The following is a 22,159-nucleotide window of genomic DNA, read 5'->3' on the forward strand; positions in this document are numbered from 1 at the left end:
GGGCATGAAGGAAGCAGCAGGCAAACCCAAATTGATGGACATTCTACAAAATAACTGATCTTCAAAAACGTCAAAGTCATGAGAGAGAAAAAAGACTAAGTCTTTGTTCCCAGTTTAAAAGAAAAAGGAGGACCTGGGTGGTTCAGTCGGTTAAGCATCCAACTCTTGATTTCAGCTCAGGTCTTGATCTCAGGGTTGTGAGTTCAAGCCCCAAGCTACTTAAAAAAAAAAAAAAATGAAAGAGACGTGACAACTTAATGTACCATTTGATTCTGGACTAAAAAGGGAGACTTTTTTTTCTTTTTTTTTTCTTTCTTTTTTTTGTTATAAAGTATGTTAGTGGGACAATTGGTGAAATTTGAATAAACTCTATAGATTACATAATATTGCTGTATTGTTAATTGCCTGATTTTGATAATTCTCTTTTTTCCAAGAACTTTTCTTAGAAACATCTTTATTTCAAGTGTTCTTAAACACTCCACTACATACAGAGTAGAATCACTTTTATATAGATTTTGATGATCCTACTCTGGTTAATTATATAGGAGAATGTCCTTGTTTTTAGGAAAAAGACACTAAGTTATTTTGGGATGAGGATATTGTAAGCAATTCATTCTCAAATAGTTTGGAAAAAAATAACAGTGTATACAAGGGAGAGATAAAGATTTAAAAATATGAAGAGAGAGATAAAAAATATAAGAAAATAACATTTGGGAAATCTGAGAATTCTTTGTACTATTTTTGGTAATTGTTCTTTAGGTATGAATTGTTTAAAAACGAAATGTTAAACAGTTAACATGACAAAAAGAATGAGATAAATGTATATTTTTTTGTCATGGAAAAGTATCTACACTATTACTGTCCAGGTACAAAAGCAAGATTCAAAAATAGGATGTATAGTCTACTTCCGTTTTTGTAAAACATAGACATATGGATGCAAATGCATAGAAACAATCTGTTCCAGTGTTTATCTTCGGAAGTTGAAAATTATAAATTTCTGTGTTTTAATTTTTTTAACAAATACATATTTGTAATCAAAAAAAAATAAGAAATTGCTCCAAAAGTTAATTTGCAAAGAGCATGACTAAAATGCTAACCTGCTTTTTTGATGTGATTACAGCACAGCCCTCAACTCAGTAGTCCCATTATTTCACCAGCTCAGTCGCCAGCACCAGCTCAGCTGACCACCCTCAAAACTGTCCGTCCCCCTGGACCACCCCTTTCCATCATACCTCAGTTTTCTAGACCTTTTGTTCCAGGGCAAGGTAAGTGCACAAAACTAGTCACAGCCTCAGAGGAGTGCAGGGCATCCCCTCCCCTGGGTGGTGAGTGGAACTTTCGAATCACGGTATTGTACACCTGAATCTCTTAGAACACTGTATGTTAACTACACTGAAATTAAATTTTTTAAAAAAATTAAAAATTGAAGATAAAAGACATCCCTTCCCAGTCACTTTGTGATTTCCCTTGGTACTGTTTTCAGTTCTCCACAGGACTGCATTTTCACCTCCACCCAGGCATATGTGTTTATTACCATATACTCTCCTAACCTTAATGTTTCACACTAGTTAATAATTACTATCTTAGTAACTACTTCAATTTAATAATTACTTATATGATAGAGTTAAAATGACCATAACTTACTATCCTTAGACTCCATTTCTCTATAGTAGTAATAGGCAATGCTATAAATTGTTTTTATTTCTAATTTTTATATCAGAGTAGTATATATCAAGAGGTTATTCAAAAGTATATTCAGCAGTTATTGAGTCCTCACTGTGCCCATGACATACAAAGATGAATAAGATGAAGTCCTCACCCTCACTGACCCTCAGTCTAGTTGGAGGAACAGCAAATGGATGATTCTAAAATAGTATGGAAAACATTAATTATATTTTCTGGAATTTATCCTAAGGATAATGCACACAATGATATGTCCATCAGTAAGGATTAGATTTGGTGTCTCTATATAAGGAATACTACGCAGTTATCCACAAATCATTTTTAAAGACTCTTTAGAAGAAATATTCATAGTACAGTGAGTGATTTAAAAAAAAAAAAAAGTCACATAAAGAGGAGATATAAACTTCGAGTTATGGAATGAATAAGTCCCAGGGATGGGGAGTGCAGCATAGGGGAATGTACTCGGTTGTATTATAATGGTGACCGGTGGTAGCTGCACTCGTGGTGAGCGTAGCATAACATACGAGTTGTGGAGTCACTGTGTTGTGCACCTGAAACTAATGTGATGTTGTGTGTCAACTATACTTCAATTTAAAAAGGCAGCACTTGGCTGGCTCAGTCTGTAGAGCATGTGACTCTTGACTTGATCTTGGGATCATGAGTTTGAGCCCACATCGGGCATAGAGATTATTTAATTAAAAATAAAAGTTACGTGGGCATTTCAAAAAAGAAGATATACAAATGTCCAGCAAGCCTTTGAACAGGTGCTCAACATCATTCATTATTCGTTAGGGAAAGGAATATTATAATCCAAATGAAATATCACTTCACCCCCACTAGAATGGCTATAATCAAAAAGATTAACACAACTGAATGTAGGTGAAGTTACAGAGCAACTAAAATTCTTGCACGTTGGTGTAGAGGTGTAAAATTCTAAAACCACTTTAGAAAAAGATTTGAGTTTCTTACAAAGTTACTTACTTACCTTGCAATGCAGCAGTTCCACTCCTAGGTATTTACCCAAGAAATATGAAAACATGTTTCTGCAGGCTTGTACCACAGCATATGTAACAACCTTATTTTATTATAATTGCCCAAACTGGACACGACCTACTGTCCACCAAACGAAGACTATTAGATAAACAAATTGTAATATATCCTTAAAATGGAATACTGCTCAACAATTTGAATGAACAAAGCAAACTGACTGCAGTGACATCAGTGAATCTCCCAGAGTCAGGTTAAGCAAAAAACAAGTCAGACACAAAAAGAAGACCTACTAGACCTACTATATGATTCTAATTAATTGAAATCCAGTTATAGGCAAACTAAGCTATGATGTTAGAAATCAGGTAGTGATGTGAATGGGATATGGAATTGACTGTTAAGGTGCTTGAGGGAACTTCTCAGGGGATGGAAATGTTGTCTTTTTTGGGTTGTGATTACATGGACTTTTACAGTTGTTAGAATTCATCAAACCCAACACTAAAGATATGCATTTTATTTTGCGTAAATTATATCTCAATTTTTTAAAGACTTATAGGGGTGCCTGGGTGGCTCAGTTGGTTAAGCATCTGCCTTCGGCTCAGGTCCCTCTGTCCCTCCCCCACCCCACTCATGCTCTCTCTCTCAAATAAATAAATAAAAGCTTAAATAAAAAGACTTATAAAATGCACACATGTACATATGTGCAAGCACACATATGTAGAACAAAGACTGAAAAGATACATACCAAAATGTTAGAAGTGATAGAATTACCAAACAGGTTTGTATTTTCTCCTTTGTAATTCTGTTTCCAAATTTTCTACAAAGCCACATACCTTAAATTTAAACAGCATATGGCAATATAGTAATATTGGGATGCATGGTCTAGTATGAATGCCCCAAGAGGAGCACATAGCATGGCTTATAAGGAGGGGTCTTTGATTACTGCTGTCTACAGCTCATCTCCATATTTCAAAAGAATACTGCTCCATGATGTAAACTTACCTGACTTTCTTGAAACTGTTCTTTATGCATCTTCATGCTTCTCTGATCTCAACGTTAAGCCACCGTGGCATATGTGCCCTTCAAATAGTGCTTGGGAAGGAGCAAGTGTGTCACAGGTGTGACCTACCAGGGAGCTGCCCTAGCACCTTCACACTGTTCATCTGAAAAGAGCTCCATGCAGTAGAGAGAAGTCTGTACCTTGCTTTTTCTCTGTTAGGAAGCTTTCAGGAGAAGGGACGTATAATTCCCTGAAGTGCTTTTCTAGCACCTATGCATAATCCCCCTCCAAATACAGAATGTACTGAATTGGGGAACTTATGGTTAAAAATAAAATGAGAAATTTTTTTTAAGATTGATTTATTTTAGAGAGTACACATGTGTGAGCGGGGGAGGGAGGGCAGGGAGAGAGAATCCTCAAGCAGACTCCCTGCTGAGCATGGAGCCCGATGTAGGGCTCAGTCCCTGGACCCTGAGATCATGACCTGATCCCAAATCAAGAGTCCAAAACTTAAGCAATCGAGCCACCCAGGCGTCCCTAAAATGAGAATATTAACAAATGAAAACATTATTCTCCAGGACAAGGTTTTTGCCATCAGCATTTATTAATCCCTTTAAAGAGTGTTTAAGAGCAGACCCAAGACCTAAAGTGTAAATATACCTATTGGTTAAGACTATAAAAATCTTTGTAATCGGCACTTGGCTGGCGTAGTTGAAAGAGCTTAACTCTTGACCTCAGGGTCATGAGTCCAAGCCCCACAATGGGTGTAGAGATTATTAAAAATAAATAAATAAATGAATTTTTTTCTTTTTTTTTTTTTTGAGAGGGAGACAGAAGTGGTGGGGAGTGACAGAGGGAGAGGGAGAGAGAATTTTTTCCCCCAATGTCATTATCTTTTTTTAACTTTTTTTATTTAAATTTAATTAATTAACATATAATGTATTATTGGTTTCAGAGGTACAGGCCTGTGATTCATCAGTCTTATATAATATGCAGTGCTCATCACATCATGTGCCCTCCTTAATGTCCATCACCCAGTTACCCTATCCCACCGCCCCCCTCCCCTCCAGCAACCCTCAGTTTGTTTCCTATGATTAAGATTCTCTTATGGTTTGTCTCCCTCTCTGGTTTTGTCTTGTTTTATTTTTTCCTCTCTTGAGAGAGAGAATCTTTTTTTTTTTAAAGATTTTATTTATTTATTTGAGAGAGAGAGAATGAGAGATAGCACAAGAGGGAAGAGGGTCAGAGGGAGAAGCAGACTCCCTGCTGAGCAGAGAGCCCAATGTGGGACTCGATCCCAGGACTCCAGGATCATGACCTGAGCTGAAGGCAGTCGCTTAACCAACTGAGCCACCCAGTCGCCCTTGAGAGAGAGAGAATCTTAAGCATGCGTGTGGAGCCCAATGCCGGGCTTGATCTCACAACCCTGAGATCATGACGTGAGCTGAAATCAAGAGTCGGATGTTTAGGGGCACCTGGGTGGCTCAGTCGTTAACCGTCTGTGTTCAGCTCAGGTCATGATCCCAGGGTACTGGGATCGAGCCCCGCATCGGGCTCCCTGCTCAGCAGGAAGCCTGCCTCCCCCTTTCCCACTCCCCCTGCTTGTGTTCCCTCTCTCGCTGTCTCTCTCTCTGTCAAATAAATAATCTTAAAAAAAAAGTCGGATGTTTAACCAGCTGAGCCACCCAGGCTCCCCAAAATAAATGAACCTTAAAAAAATGTAATGAGTGTCTACAAATGTATACATGCATATATTTTTAGTAATTAATAGTGACTTTGCAGAGGGGGACCTGGCTGGCTCAGTCAGAACATGCAACTCCTGATGTCGGGGTTGTGGGTTTGAGCCCCACATTGGGTGTAGAGATTACTGAAAAAAAAATTTTAAATACTTTTTTTAAAAAAGCAGTAACTTTGGGGAGATAGCTTAATGTTTTTCCAGGGTTTTTTCCTTCTCCTGAAATGTAAGTTATATCGATTTTTAATCATCATAGAAAATGTGGGTTTTAGCATCTCAAGAGGGTGGAATGGGTATTACAGTTATTTTGGAGGATTTCATATCGAATGTTCAGGTAAATTAGGGAAGTTTCTCTCCATCCTACCCCCTTTCCACCCAGTTCCCACCACTTACCTTCCTTCATAGCCACTGTTATTAGTCTTTATTCCTCTCATAAATTTACCCCAGCTCTTTAAAGGGAAAATGGAAACTTTTAATCCTTTTTTTTTTTTAAAGATTTTATTTATTTATTTGACAGAGAGAGAAACACAGCGAGAGAGGGAACACAAGCAGGGGCAGAGGGAGAGGGAGAAGCAGGCTTCCCGCAGAGCAGGGAGCCCGATGCAGGGCTTGATCCCAGGACACCAGGATCATGACCCAAGCCGAAGGCAGACGCCCAACAACTGAGCCACCCAGGCGCCACTTTTAATCCTTTTTAAAAATATGTCAGTACCTATTTTTTTTTTATTCTACCAAATGTGTTTCCCCTAGGCATCTTAACTATTTTGGACAATTTAGAAAACTTTGGAAAGAAAGAGAAAAGAAAACTTTGGAAAGTACTTTGATAAATGAGCAGAGAACAATGTAAAAATGTTTTCTTACTGACTTTCAGGAGATGCCAGATATCCATTACTTGGACAGCCTTTGCAGTACAACCCTCCTGCTGTTCTGCACGGACACATTCCAACCCAACAGGTGTGAAAGCTAGCTGTCTGACGACCTAGGCTTTGTTGGCAGAACATCATACTTGGGTTGCAGAGAGTGTAGGGGGCCCTGGGCCCACTCGTTGACACTGCACAAGGGAGACCTGTGTGCCTCAGCCAGCTGATTTATCAGTGTCATCTGGCTGCATTGGGCCCCACTGAGAACAGACAAAGGAGAAGGTGGTGTGCTGTTTGCCTGAGCAGTCATGCACTAGCGCTCTCCAAAAAGGGGGGCAGAGGGTGGCTGGGGCATCAGGGCACCCTTGCTTAAGAAAGACAAGTAGAACTGGTCATAGTGAGGGACAGAAATGCCATTGCCACAGGAGCCTGGGATTGGATTTTTTCTGCTGAAGTACAAAACCCAGACTGAGTATGTTTAGGTGTTAAGTGTCTAAACATTACAGTCACATTTTCAATCTGTTTGTGGGGTTTCAGGGTCAATCTGGCAACAGGCATGGAAACCGAGGAAGGAAACAAGCTAAAAAAGCTGCATCCACTGACCTTGGTGCGGGAGAAGCAGGTATGTCCCTGAGAGGCAATTGGATGTGGTTCTACAAACTGTTGACCGGTTCAATAGTCTTTAAACATAAATGAGCTTTCCGCTTCATGAAGTTTTGCACAACCTTACAAGAAATTATGCCATCTGTAATGTAGGGCTCTTAAAATAGATTCTTTTAATTGTCTCATTTCAGATTTGAGAGTACAGTAAGGTCAGGTGGATTTAGGAAGGATGAAGGACCAAAGGAAAAAGTTATGTGTGAAAGGAACAGGTAGAATGACACTCTTTGCCTCTCTGATTTTGGAGAAAGGAAGTAGTCCTTAAACCCATGCAGAAATAGTCTGATGAACAAATAACTGCTTTTATTTGGCAGTTGGGCATTCAGGTATGCACTCAACAGCCTTGGGTGGTTACAGCAAGTGCTCTTACGTTTGTTTTACAATGGGAACAGGAAATTCAGGAAACAGCCCAAGATCACACACCTAACTTAGAGAATCCACTATACAATGCTGTGTTTTCTATGTACAACTGTCAGTCAAGAGTGAGACGGGTAATTTAGTACCATTAGCTCTACACCCCCTGCCTTAGGGGTAGGTAGAAATGATTTAAAAGATGGCCATAATTATAGTTTTGTGGGTTTGAATGGTTTCACAAAAATCCCATTCATTTCTTATGTCGTATTTGGGTCTTCAGTACTTTTTGCCCACCATCTTGGTAACAGGGATTATTAATTCTACACCTTTTCCATTCTAGTTGTTGGGAAGGTCTTGGAAATTACTGAACTACCAGATGGAATAACTCGCATGGAAGCCGAGAAGCTTTTTGGGGAACTCTTTAAAATTGGTGCCAAGATCCGGTGGCTCCGGGACCCTCAATCCCAGCCCCAGCTGCGTCGTCACCCCCTCTGCTGTGGCAGCGGGGACAACACTGTCAGCCCTGAACGCTCTAAACCCAGTGACTTGGCCTCCACATATACAGTCTTAGCCACATTCCCCTCCATTTCAGCTGCACAGAATGCATTGAAGAAACAAATTAACTCGGTTAACAAGTTTAAGCTGAGAACGAGCAAGAAGCACTATGACTTTCACATTCTGGAAAGGGCAAGTTCTCAGTAACAGAGCCACCTTGGACCCTTGGCCTTTATGATTCCCCTGTCCTCACCCATCTTTAATTGGCTTGGTATTTGGAGCTTCTGTTAACATGATAGAGACTCCTAGGACGTGTGGTCATGGCGTTATAGCTTTTGAAGACAGGCCAGTGATCCAGCAAAGGGGGGAGAATACACATTTCACCCCATATGACTATAGGAATCCACATCGGAATGATACAGAGTTAGCAGCTTTTTCTGAGGAAATGCTGTTCAAATGCCTCCTAACTTTTATAGTTATTTTGTTTTATATTTCTGAATTCTTGTATCAGATCCAAAGCTCTATTGTACAGCAAATTATTCTTCAAAATGATTACAACCAGTTGCAACCTGTATTTCTTTTTTGCAGCCAGCACAATGTGAACCAACATAGAACTTGGGGGGAAAAGAATGCAGGAGTGGAATAACCAAGTCAGAACCATGTACTATCTTTTGGGGGGCTGGAGGGTACCTAAGGAGAGCCCACAAATAGAAGATTACCCTTCCCCTGTATCTCTAAACACAGAAACAATTTTCAGAAAATGCAGAGCTCCCTCACAGGGTCCTTTCCTTATTCATTTAGGTAGTATGAACATTAAGTGTGAAGTAAATTATGTTCTTAACACTTCTTAATCAAACCACTTAGATTCAAAGGGGAATAGGAATCATTTTAGGCAAGAAGATACTTCCACTTTTTTTTTTTTAAGTGTCCCTCTGATAACTAAATGCCACTTATTTGCATTCCCCTCTTTGTGGATTTTTTTGTCACCTAAGGAAATGCATTTGATGAGTGCTGGAAACTTCTTAAGTGGTTTAAAATTTGTTTTCATTGTTTGCAGCGGATCACTGGACATCAAAGATTCATTGCACTTATGAACAAGGAACTTTTTTTCAATTTCTGTGTAATTTGCAAGGCTGTACAATGTGTGCTGATGCAAGCCTTTTTCAGTTCAAGAGAATAAATGTTTACAAATATAGACCCATTTTGTCTTCTGTAAATTAAAAACACCTTTTTAAATGAGTATCAGTATTGAAAATTTAACCCATCTTGAAGATTTCAATTTTAAATTTACAGAAGATGGTAGACAGTAAAACCACTCGTTTTACGAAAGTCCTACAAAGCATCGCTTTTTTGGCGGGAGTGATTGCTGTGGGTATGATTCATGTCATTTTGTTCCATCATAAAGTTAATACCAATCAATTAAAGATGGTTTTGAGTATGAATATACTTACAGTCAGACAACTGAAAATAGAACATTATTGGATAAAGAATCTGAGGTTTTAGCTAATATATTGAGTACCCCATTGTCCAGTTTAGCTCAAATGCTATATAGAAAGCTTTTTCCATTTGTTAGCCAAGCACAAACTGCTTGTGAAACCCAAAAGGTGGGAGTGTCTGCCATCTGCAACTTGCCTGGAGTCTGGTTTGCTTCCAGCCCAGACTACAGGTTTACTTTGCAACTCAAGATCAACAGGTGTTACCAGACTGGCACAGATGCTCACTTACTCTAAAGCTTTTGCAAAGTCCCACTTGGTCTCAGGGAATCCCAGGCCTCCCCGCAAACTGGTACCTCCTGATGTTGAATATTTTACTCCTGGGAGAAGTTGAGGTATGCCTCAGATTAAGGAGCCATGCACAGAGGAAGAAGTAAGAATGAGCACTGTGAAAGTGCCTCACTTCCAAGGCCAGCTGAATTTTTATTAGTTTTGACTGGAGAAAGTCAAAGGAGAGGATACACGGTTAGGGCCAGTCCTGCAGCAAGAACTATTAGTCATATATGGGGGATGGAGACCAAAAACCACAACCTTTTGGTTTATTTCAATTCTCTGAACATTTGACTCCTGCAATAGGATTCCTAGTAAACCTAAGTGGTTTTTTTTTTCATTGAGATATAATTGACACACAACATTATATTAGTTTCAGGTATACAACATAATGATTTGATATTTGTATGTGTTGCAAAATGATCACCACAATGTCTAACTAACATCCATCACCTCATATAGTTACCAATTTTTTGTGTGATGAGAACTTTTTTTGAGAGAGAGAGCCCACGCATGTGGTTGGGGGGTGGGGGGGGCGGCGAAGAGGGAGAAAGAGAATCTTAAGCAGGCCACACCCAGAGCAGAACCCATCACAAGACTCAGTCTCACAACCCTGAGATCATGACCGGAGCCCAAATCAAGAGCCACTTGACTGACCGAGCCACCCAGGTGCCCCTTATGTATGATGAGAACTTTTAAAACATATTCTCTTTAGCAACTTTCAAATATACAATACAGTATTATTAACTATAGTCACCATGCTATACATTAAAACCTGTTTTTTCTTTAAACACTTGGTATACCCTGCCCAAAGGAAACAGGTCAGAAACCAGAGCAAAGCTATTGTGAAGTCAGGTCTTAGCCACCCCACCACCACTGCTGCAGTTCCCTGACAATCACATGGGAATATTGCCAACCCCCACATTACAAAAATATGCATGCATTCCCTAGACTGTATTCCCCTGTTCTTTTTGATCTTCTAAAATCTGATTTCACCTACAGAAAAATGGTGGGAGGAAGAAGCACACACAGGAAGCTTTTAAGATGCTATTTGGCCCAGACTTTAAACCTTCTAAAGACAACTTCAAATGTCCCACAGCGTTGGCTGTGGATTCTCCCAGAGCACTGCCTGTATTTAGGGACAGATAGTACTTTTGCCAATAAAACAGGCCATTCTTACCTATGCCAATAGTAGCAGCTCCGGCAGCCCCTTCTTTAGGAATGGTAGAGGGCACTTTATAAATTTTGGTCCACTTCTACTTTATGTATTAGAAAGCTGAGGATACAGCTTAATGTTTTTGAGCCCTTGGTCCATGAAGAACACGAATATATTGGGGATGTGTTTGTGAATCTAGAGCACAAAGTATTTGCCATGGTGCCAGCAGTAATCAATAATTAGCTTGTCATCTGAACTGACAAAATAGGTGTCTAAACCCTCACCCAGGCTAGCCAGTGTTCTGATCCCACCAGGAGGGACCTGCAGCCTGGGAATAGTATGGAAACACAGGTCTCAGTAGAACCCACGTTGCCTGAGTGGCTTGAGAAGAGTCAAAGCCAGCCTCAGGCAGCAGCAAAAGTTGGGTTCTCCACATGGCATCAGCAACAGAAAAAATGCAAGTTTAAGGGCGCCTGGGTGGCTCAGTCGTTAAGCGGCTGCCTTCGGCTCAGGTCATGATCCCAGAGTCCTGGGATCGAGCCCCACATCGGGCTCCCTGCTCGGCGGGAAGCCTGCCTCTCCCTCTCCCACTCCTCCTGCTTGTGTTCCTGCTCTCGCTGTCTCTGTCAAATAAATAAATAAAATCTTTAAAAAAAAAAAAAAAATGCAAGTTTAAGTCTTCAGCAGAGGCCAGCCACAGGGCCTTTGTGAAGGTGGCCAGATCCCCTCTCCCAGTATACTACCTGCCCACATAATGAAATACGGTATGTCTAGTCCTCAAAAACAGAGAGCACAGACTCCCATCTCCTGCTAGGGTCCAGTATGGCAGTAGCATCAAGGGGCTCTATGCATACTGGTATGATTCAAATCTAGCCCCATGTTGCTTGGAATTCTAAAAGCGTTATGAGTTGATGCTAAAAACCAGAGTTCACGTGAACACATGCAGCCTATATGTAGCCCTTCACCAGTCTAGAAACAGGCAGGTATGGTTGCCCTTTAATCTAGCCCATGCCTACATATGCTCAGGCTGCATATTGCATATCAGTTCTTTTCCCCTTTAGTGTCTATACTTGGAATCATTTTGGTTTGATTTCACCAGCATAAGAATATTGGAAATGTGTAATGAAAAGACGGTAGGAACTTCTGAATCAGAAAACAGAAGTTGGTTCTTTACAAAGGGAGGGGGAAGCACTGAAATAAATAAATAATTAGCTACATAATTTCCCCAATACCCCTCAAAAAATCCCAGACTGTTTAAGTTAAATCTCCTTGCTGTTTAACAAACCACCCAGAATTGAGTGCTTTAAAGCAACAATCCTATGGGTCAGGAATTGGGGGAGCCTCTAAAAGGGTGGCTTCGCTCCTCTCTACCTGAAATTAGCTGCCCTCAGCTCAGGATGGGCTGGGCTGGAAGTTCCAAAATGGTCTCATTCACATCTGAGGTCCAGGGGCTGACTCCCCACTATGATGCCTCAGTTTTCTACGTGGACACTCTCTTCTTGAGGTATTTCATCCCCCAAGGAAGCTCTGTCCTCGTGGCTTCTCCAACAGCAGAGCCTGGACTTACTTATAGTCACCATGCTGTACATTAGATCCAGAACTTACTCATCTTATGACTGAAAGTTTGTATTTGACCGCCTTCACCCACTGCCCCCCACCCCAGGATGCCAGGTTTCTATAAGTACAGGGTTTTTTAGACTCTACAGATAAGTGAGATCATAGAGTATTTGTCTTTCTCTGACTTATTTTATCTTATTTTTTTAAGATTTTATTTATTTGACAGAGAGACACAGCAAGAGAGGGAACACAAGCAGGGGGAGTGGGAGAGGGAGAAGCAGGCTTTCCGTGGAGCAGGGAGCCCGATGCAGGACTCGATCCCAAGACCCTGGGATCATGACCTGAGCCAAAGGCAGACACTTAACGACTGAGCCACCCAGGCGCCCCTCTCTGACTTATTTTATTTAGCATAAGTGCCCTCAAGTTTCATCCATCTTGTTGCAAATGGCAGGATTTCCTTCCTTTTTTTTTTTAATGGCTGAATAATTAAAGGCCTCTTAAGACCTGGTCTTGGAGTCCTAGAATGTCATTTCTTTTGCATTCTACTAGTAAAACAAAGTCTTGGAGCCAGCCCACAGCAGGGGAAATAAAATCCACCTCTTTTTTTTTTTTTTTTTTAAAGATTTATTTATTTATTTTGAAAGTGAGAATGAGAGAGAGAGAGCACATGAGAGGGGGGAGGGTTAGAGGGAGAAGCAGACCCCCCGCTGAGCAGGGAGCCCGATACGGGACTCGATCCCGGGACTCCAGGATCATGACCTGAGCCGAAGGCAGTCGCTTAACCAACTGAGCCACCCAGGCGCCCCTAAAATCCACCTCTTGATGAGAGAGGGGGCCAAAAGGCATGTAGGATGAAAGATGTGGCAGCAACCAATTTTGGAAACAATTTACCACAAACACAAATAGACAAAAAAAAAAAAGTCCCATTGACTCCGCCTCCCAACCAATTCCTGAAGCTGACCACTTCATTTCCATTACCCCCACCCAATCCAAGCTATCAACATCTGGTGTTTGAACTACTGAAACGACCTTCCTAACCAGTCTCCCAGCTTGCACTCTTGCTCCCATGTCCTCACATCCCCAGAATGACCTAAAATATAATTCCCCTGCCAAAATCCCTCAATGGCTTTCTATTATTAAATAGCAAATGTTTATCTTGGCTTACAGAACTCTACTACATGAGCTAGCCCTGCCTAGTCACTGATCTTACCTCATACCACCCAGGGTATCTGTACTTGCTGTTCCCTCTACCTGGAATGCTCTTCCTGTGAACTCTGCCCAGCCAACTCCTTTATCTCTCATATAAGTGTCCCCAGCAGAGAGATCTTTATTAGCCAATCAATCACAACCTTCTATATCATTTTATCTCAATGTTCTGCATATTATTTACCACTATTAGGTCTTTTCTTTGTTTTCTGTCTACCACTAGAATATAAATTCCATGAGATCAGAGATCTTGCCTGTCTTGCTTGTGGCTTTATTCCCAAGCACCTGTTAGTTGTTCAACAAATGTTTGTTGACTGTTTCATGACAAAGAGAGGACCAGAAGAATCCTAGCTTCCAGCCATGGTCATTTTGCTGGTCTTGAGCTCTCCTACTAAGTGATGGCAGGTGATGGCAGAGAGCTGGAGTAGAAGGATGATTCACATACGGTGCTCTGGGTCTCTTGGCACTTAGTTCAGTTCCTTAATGACTGGAGCCACGGCAGTGCTGCTTGGTCACAAGAGAAAATGGAATAAAATATGCATATAAATCCCCTGGGTAATCTTTTAAAATGCAGATCCTCATTCAGTAGGTCCTGGATAGGGCTTAAGAGTCCCACATTTCTACCAAACTTCAAGTCAATGATGCAGCTGGTACTCAGACCACACCTGGAGTGGCACTAAGGCATCCCTATTTTCGGAGAAATAACTCCAAGCACATAGCTAGAACTGCGACTTGCCTGGACGTCCTGAGAGGAAGAGGCTATTATTATTCCAGGTGAGGAGAAAATTCCTATGAGTAGTTGAAAATCATGCAGTTCTGACACATCATTAGCGTCATTAACCTCACATGTAAACAAGAAACAAGCATCTTCAACTAACATGCATGAAAGCCAATAAAGTATTCATTTTATACTTTGGCCCCCACAGTATCACATCAGTACAAATATCTATGAGTTATTCCTCTTTAATTGTGGTCTACATTATCCTATATTCCACTGTCACCAAAACATCACTCTTGGTGGAGGACATCTGTCAAATTTGGACACCTTTTGAATAATACCCTATTTCTATATTTGGGGAAATTCCCCATTACAAGTCCTTCTTCCCCAAAAGAGTGGCCAGGATGACTCAATTCCTAGCTTCCCTTTTGCTCAGAAGACCAAGGCTGTGTTAGGGCTTGTGATCTGAGTCTCCACCAGCCACGTTCACATCCAGGAGAATGGGATTAGGAAGAGAAGAAGGAGAGGAAGCAGGCACTGCACAGAATTCCTTGTAGTTGTATTGTTTCTGTGTGTCTATACTACGTACATGATCTCACTTCATTCTTAAAATAATCCATGGAGGTCAGTATGACTAGCTACATTTTATTGAAGCTTGGAGAAATTAAACAAGCTAATAAGTCTTTTTCATCAGTTTTAAGATTTTATTTATTTGAGAGAGAATGAGAGAGAGCTCCAGAGACTGTGCCCTAAACTCTGTATCCCTTTCTTAATTGTATGTAACACAGTTTATTCTTTTTTTTTAAGATTTTATTTATTTATTAGCAAAAGAGCACGAACAGGGGGATGGGCAGAAGGAGAGAGAGAAGCAGACTCCCCTGCTGAGCAGGGTGCCTGATATAGGGCTCGATCCCAGGACCCTGGGATCATGACCTGAGCCAAAGGCAGACGCTTAACGACTGAGCCACCCAGGCACCCCATGCATACTTTAAAAAAAAATAAACTCTAGGGCGCCTGAGTGGCTCAGTCATTAAGCGTCTGCCTTCGGCTCAGGTCATGATCCCAGGGTCCTGGAATCGAGCCCCGCATCCGGCTCACTGTTCAGCGGGAAACCTGCTTCTCCCTCTCCCATTCCCCCTGCTTGTGTTCCCTCTCTCGCTGCCTCTGTCAAATAAATAAAATCTTAAAAAAAAAAAGTATGGATTGTATGATTTGAGAATATAAGCTCAAAAACATGCAAACATGTGGGTTAGAACAGTCAATGTGTCTTCTATCTTTGGTAGCATAGGAGAGCAGTGTAGTGTCTGAAAACCCCTGCCATTTCATACCTGCACAACTGCAATAGGTTCTGAGTGCTCTCTCCTCATTCCCTTCACCATCTACTCTCCACTCTGCAGTCAGGGTGAACTTTTCTTTTTTTTATTATTATTTTGTTAAAAGATTTATTTGTTTATTTGAGAGAGAGCATGAGCAGGAGAAAGGGAGAGGGAGAGAGAATCTCAAGCAGACTCCCTGCTCAGCGCAGAGCCCAACATGGGGCTGAATCCCACAACTCTGAGATCATGATCTGAGCTGAAGCCAGGAGTTGGATGCTTAACTAAATGAGCCACCCAGGTGCCCCAGGGTGAACTTTTTAAAACACAGATCATATCATGTCACTTTCCTGTTTAATACCGTCCAGTGACTTTCCACTGTCCAAAATCCTTAAGATTACCTCCCAGGTCTTGCATGCTATGACCCTTGCCTACCTACCTCTCTAGGCTTACCTGGCACTTGCCCTCTCCCTTCCTAGGTTCTGGTCACACTGGACCTCCCTAAGCTTCACAAACATGCCAAATTGTCTTGTCTCCAGAGTTCTGTACGATAGTAATCTTCTGCCAGAAGCTGGGGTTCTTCCCCATCTATGGCAGAGATTAGTCAGTTTTTCAACAAATTATGAGGAGGTGGATGTGTCTCTCTCTTCTCTGGCACATTGCCAGATTAGGATTTCCTGCCCTCTGCACTTAGATGGCCATGTGTCTGAGTTTTAGCCTACAATGTAAGCAGAAGTACATGCCTGGTCCCTAAACCTTCTGAGACATTTCTTTTGACTTTGTTAATCAGAGTGGGGGCTAGAAGCTAGCTGATACCGGTATAATCAGAAGGCTTGAGAGAAGTGCAAAATCTCCAGTCCAACCCCACACCTACTTGAATCAGAATCTGCATTTTTAACAGAGATTTCCAGGTGATCTGTAGACATTGAAATTTGCTTGTTGGCTGCATGTGGAGGATCTAACGGAGATCTCCAGGGTGTCAAGAAAAGGAGCAGCCACTGGATGGGAAGATTCAAGAGTTCTTGACTATACGGAGCAGAGCCCCATGTACCAACTCCCCTTTACACCTCTGATTGGCATAGTCTGTGAAGTAAATGAGAAATAAGCCTTTCTTGTGTGAAGCCACTGAAATTTGAGGATTTTTCCCCATGTAACTTTACCCTCTGCCTGGAACATTTATTCTTACCACCTTACCACCAACTTCTGGTTAATCTGTGCTCACACTGCAGATCTTACCTCAAATATCACTTCCTTCAGGTAGCCTGCTCTTCCTTTAGAGCTCCCTATTTCAGTCCTCCAGACTAAGTCATTTCTGCCAGTATTAACCCTAATAAAATCCTGTCCTTTCTCTTTGAAGCATTAATCACAATGGTAATTATATGAGTAATTGGCCAATTGGTTGCTTAATGTTTTTCTATCCATCAGGCATGTAATTTTCAGAGCAGGAAAAATGACTACTGTTTTTGTTTACTAATACATTCTCAGATCCTACCAGGGCCTTTCTCAACAAATATTTGTCCAGTAATTAAATGAAGAAATGATATAGCTGAGTCAAATGCTTTGAATCCTGAAAGGCACACATTTATTTTTCTTAAGCATGGTTTTGGCAGGCAGGCAGAAATAATAGCTAGCATGTATAAAGCAGTTAATTACTATGTGTCTAGCACTTGCGCAACACTTATAAAGGTCCCTATTTTATGACAATAGCCCTAAAAGGAGAGTTTCTATTTTTACCCAGTTTACTAGTGAGGGAACTGAAGTGTGAGAGGGGTGAAGAAATTTCCGAAGGTCACACAGTAAGTGTTGGCTGTATAAATGAGCCAGGAAAGCCTGACTCCAGAGTCCATGGGCTTAATTACTTACGTTACTGCCTTAAGCCTTGTTAAATAGAGTGACTGACACTTTTGATTGGTCTTATTCACCTGGATCTCTATGAGAAGCAGGAAAAGAATGCCATCCCATCTTTACCCATGAAAATTTGATTGTTGGGAGTGAAGTTTGGAATATATTCAAATGTTCCTTCTCTCCTTTTTAAATTCATATGCATCCATAAGCCTTATATTGTAACTAAACTATTCTGTCATTGGTCTATAGGCAAGTGATTATCCTTTGTATAATCATTTTAATTTCTTTACACTTTTCCCTCTTTCACTCAAAAAAAAAAACAGAATATTATTTTCCCTTCACATGTTTTTTATATAAATGGCTTTGCGATATGTAAGTCATACAGCCTCCTCTGGTGGTAAACAGGTGCAAGCTTCTATAAAATAAAAAAAGGCGGGGCGGGGGGAGAGGTTAAAAAAGCAGGTGTAGGACTTTATATTTCAAGGTGCTATTACCAATCCAGCTTTGTCTTCTTTTTCAAGCAATGATAAAGGGCTGGCACTGAATCATCCACCTTCTTGTGAATATTGGGTATCTTGAAACTTACAAATGGATTTATGTCTAAAGTTATTTTTTTCCTCCTCTTCCTGTTAAAATGGAAGGGGTATCTCCTCTGCCTGTGCTCTGGGTCCCACTGCAGCTTGTTTAGAATGGTGGTGTGTACAATAAGCAACATTTGACTTACAGTAACTGTCCTAATTATTATCTCACAAGACTTGTGTCATTATAGATACCAGTGCTTTCCATATTCCATTTTATCATTCTCAGAGTGTTGGCAATGTCGTTCCTCGCGGCCACAAGATAGCTGCAGCAGTACCAGGCATCATATGCACACAACCACATACAGCAAAGAAAGGCTGTGCTTTCTTCCATGTGTCTCTTTTTATTAGGAAAACACCTCCTAGAAGTGCCCCCCTCCCTTCCCAAGAGGCCCTGCAAAGAAGGGGAAGTTGAAAAAATAAGTGTCTGGCAGTTTCCCCTCTCAATGGGGAAACTCTGGCAGCAAGGGATAATGGGGGCGTGGAAAAAGAATGATTTGGTCAGGTGGGCTCTTAGCAGAATTTGCCATATACCTCATATTCCTTCCGATCTTCATAGAGCCCTCCCTCTTTCCTGTGTTTCCATAGCTCTTTTCTATCAGTATTGAATTGTGTACACGTTTCTTCAATCATTTAAAAAGGCTGTTCTTTTCCATTCCAAATCCCTGTACCCCTTTCTTCCTTCCCTTCACACTTACTGACACCTCTTCCTTACTTCCCCCTTCTCTCTTCAACCCATTGTCATCTAACTTACACAGAGAATCCAAAGCACTTCTTGCTAAGTTGATAATCACCTCTATGTTGCTAAAAACTATGGACATTTAAAAATCTTATCTAGGGGCGCCTGGGTGGCTCAGTTGGTTAGGCGACTGCCTTCGGCTTAGGTCATGATCCTGGAGTCCCGGGATCAAGTCCCGCATCGGGCTTCCTGCTCAGCAGGGAGTCTGCTTCTCCCTCTGACCCAACCCCCCTCATGCTCTCTCTCTCTCATTCTCTCAAATAAATAAATAAAATTTTAAAAAAAAGATTAAAAATCTTATCTAGGGGTACCTGGCTGGCTCAGTCATTAAGCGTCTGCCTTTGGCTCAGGTCATGATCCCAGGGTCCTGGGATCGAGTCCCACATCGGGCTCCCTGCTCAGCGGGAAGCCTGCTTCTCCCTCTCCCGCTCCCCCTGCTGTGTTCCTTCTCTCACTGTGTCTCTTCCTGTCAAATAAATAAATAAAATCTTTAAAAAAATAAAAATAAAAATCTTATCTAAATTGACCCAACAGCAGGATTCAACATAGCTGCTTCTCACTCCCTTCTCAAAACTCTCTCTACCCTTGGTTTCTTTGGTATCACATTCTCCCATTTTCCTCCACACAGTCCCTCCCTCCAACCCCACCATTTTTCCTGGGTTTCCTTTATTGGTTTATACTTTTCTATACAACCCTGTAGATGTTAGAGGTTGAGACTTCAGTCATATACCCTTGTCTTCACCTGACTTTGCATACCCCATAAGTGATAGCATCCTCCAGAGCCTCAATTGTCCCCTGTATGTATAAAATTCCTACCTCTAGGTTTAAGAACTGTTTTCCGAGCTCCAAACCTAGTATCTGCCTACTTAACATCTCCACTTTGTGTCTCCAGCACTCCAAAAACATGTCTAATTTTGAACTCACATCTTCATACACTCCTCCCCCTCAACCCGCTCTTCCTTCAATGTTTTCCCTCTCAGTAGCACCTTCTATACAATTTCTCAAGACAGGAACCCAAGATTTTTTCTTGACTCCTCCTTCCTCAAATTCTGTATCTAATAAATCAACAAAACTGTTGGATCTGCTTCCAAAACATCCAAAGTATCCACTTCTCCATTTCCCTTACACATGGACAGTAGCCTCTTAAACCAGTCTCTTCACATTCACCCATCCCACTTCCAGTCCAGTCCATTTAAACTGTAGCATGGTTAAATGTTAAAAACATAAGTCTTATATGTAACTCCTCTGTTTAAACTTTTTTTTAAAGATTTTATTTATTTATTTGAGAGAGAGAGAGAATGAGAGATAGAAAGCATGAGAGGGAAGAGGGTCAGAGGGAGAAGCAGACTCCCTGCTGAGCAGGGAGCCTGACGCGGGACTCGATCCCGCGACTCCAGGATCATGACCTGAGCCAAAGGCAGTCGCTTAACCAACTGAGCCACCCAGGCGCCCATCTCTGTTTAAACTTCTTCAGTGGCTTTCTGCAACTTTTAGAAAAATGTCTGTAATCTTTAACAGGACTTCCAAGGCCTTGTATGATCTAATTCTTGCCTTTCTTTCCAGGCTTATCTGCACCACACTCCCCTTTCTATGTTTTAGCCACACTGGACATTTCAGTTCAAGTGTACTGTTCTCACTGGCTTCAGAGCATTCGCATTACTGCTTCCTCTACTTTGATTAGTTTTTTCCTTCACCTGGTTAGATTTTCCCTGACATGTCATTTCCTCAGGAAGGGCTTTTCTTACCCCTGCTATCCATGTTTGGTCACCATTACACATTTCTGAAGCACTTAGAATTTCCCCTTTTGTGACATTCATCCTCACTTACAATCACTTGTTCAGTGTCTGCCTTCCTCTTCAGATTGTGCAGTCACAAAGGCAGGGCCCTTGTCTGATTGCCTCACTGTATCCATGCCTGGTACGTATGTCTAGCTCATAGTAGATGAGCAATAAACATTTGATAAATGAATTAAAGGCTATGAATGATTCTTACATTAGAAATAAAGACATCACTCTACTGAAAGAATTTATAGGTTAATTGAATTTTTTTTAAAGACTTTATATATTTGACAGAGACACAGCGAGAGAGGGAATACAAGCGGGGGGGGGGGGAGTGGGAGAGGGAGAAGCAGGCCTCCTGTGGAGCAGGGAGCCCAAAGTGGGGCTCCATCCCAGGACCCTGGGATCATGACCAGAATCGAAGGCAGCGCTTAACGACTGAGCACCCAGGCGCCCCTAGGTTAACTGAATTTTAAGAAATCCATTTAAAGTTGATATTGAAGAACAACTCTTAATTCTTCTTGAGAAATGATGTCCTATAGAAGCAGCATTATGTTTCAGTGTATAACACTATATAAGAGGCCTGATTGGGAAAAAGTGAATACAAATCAGAGTGCAACTTGTTAACTATTTTTAGGTAAAATATTTATAGGAAAGAGGTGTTTTCTGATGTAGCACCTTAATCCTGCAAAGATTGTCTAATGGTTGTACTGCTGAGGGGGCAATTCAATTGATGTAGAATGTATAATAACATAAGCAACTTTTAAAAAGCCACATAAGCCTTAGCTAATAGTTATCAGAGACTGTGTAATTCTAGAAAGTATTAAGTATAGACCAGTTTTCATTTTATTTAAAAAAAGTTTTTTGAAACATTTCATTTTTGAAATGAAATCTACACACAAGGTGGGGCTGGAACTCAGGACCCTAATATCAAGAGTCACATGCTCCACCCACTGAGCCGGCCAGGAGCCCCGGGATGACAACCAAGCACAAAAGGCCGTAGCTTGATTATAGAACATTCTCATATAAAATTGTAAACATAAGCGTTATCTGTCCTCCTCTTTTGGATTACCATGGAGAATGAATGACTATTCTCTGCTTTTAAGTCACTTTAGAAAGCAGCTGTGGCACTAGCATAGCCAGTGTTTTGGGGTTTTGGAAGGATCTCTAGCCAACGCCTAGGAAACTGCTGGAGGCTTACTTTCTACCAACACCTCCCCTCAGGTACATAGGCTGTATGGTATTACAGAGGTTGACGTTGCGGTTTTTACCCTTTCTCTTCAGGGTTGGGCTGCTAAGTTCAGCAGAAGTCGAAGCCCACTTAGTTCCATACAGAGAAACACCTACCCTATCACACAATGGCCTCTAATCATAACAAAGAATTACATCGTCCACAATTAGGGTTTCACCCGGGGCGGGGACGACTTCGTCTATACTTAATGTCTCAGTGAGGCGGCGCAGAGCACCCCCTCGGCAGTGAGCCCCGCGTCCTCTCCTCCCCTTTACAGATTGGAAAAAGGCTTTCTCGTTGCTGCCCCCTTAGGCTGTGCCGCGGAAACCACAGTTAACGTTTTCCACATAGGAGGAAAAGAAGCCTAAGAAGACTACAATTCCCGTCATGTCTCATGAAGGCGTCGCCGACGCGCCGTAGCGGCTAGTCAGCTTTCCCACCGGCTCTTTCCACTTCCGGAACTGCAGGGTCTGAGGCCTAGCGGCCGCGCGCACGCACCAA

At 41.5% G+C, this 22,159-nt stretch overlaps 1 protein-coding gene across 11 annotated transcripts in view; it reads left to right on the forward strand.

The window, feature by feature from the left end:
• The window catches only part of R3HDM1 (R3H domain containing 1), a 198,699-nt gene extending 189,728 nt beyond the window's left edge, over positions 1-8,971 (forward strand). For all 11 annotated transcript variants that reach the window (XM_027588758.1, XM_027588759.1, XM_027588757.1 and 8 more), the window contains 4 exons: positions 1,121-1,265; positions 6,277-6,359; positions 6,803-6,887; positions 7,620-8,971. In XM_027588758.1, the coding sequence (XP_027444559.1) occupies positions 1,121-1,265; positions 6,277-6,359; positions 6,803-6,887; positions 7,620-7,981 (675 nt within the window). In that variant the 3' untranslated portion in view covers positions 7,982-8,971. The remainder of the gene's footprint in view (positions 1-1,120; positions 1,266-6,276; positions 6,360-6,802; positions 6,888-7,619) is intronic.
• Positions 8,972-22,159: the final 13,188 nt, after the last annotated feature.

The sequence above is a fragment of the Zalophus californianus genome, chromosome 3 (assembly GCF_009762305.2).
Source record: "Zalophus californianus isolate mZalCal1 chromosome 3, mZalCal1.pri.v2, whole genome shotgun sequence".
NCBI classification, from domain to species: domain Eukaryota; kingdom Metazoa; phylum Chordata; class Mammalia; order Carnivora; family Otariidae; genus Zalophus; species Zalophus californianus.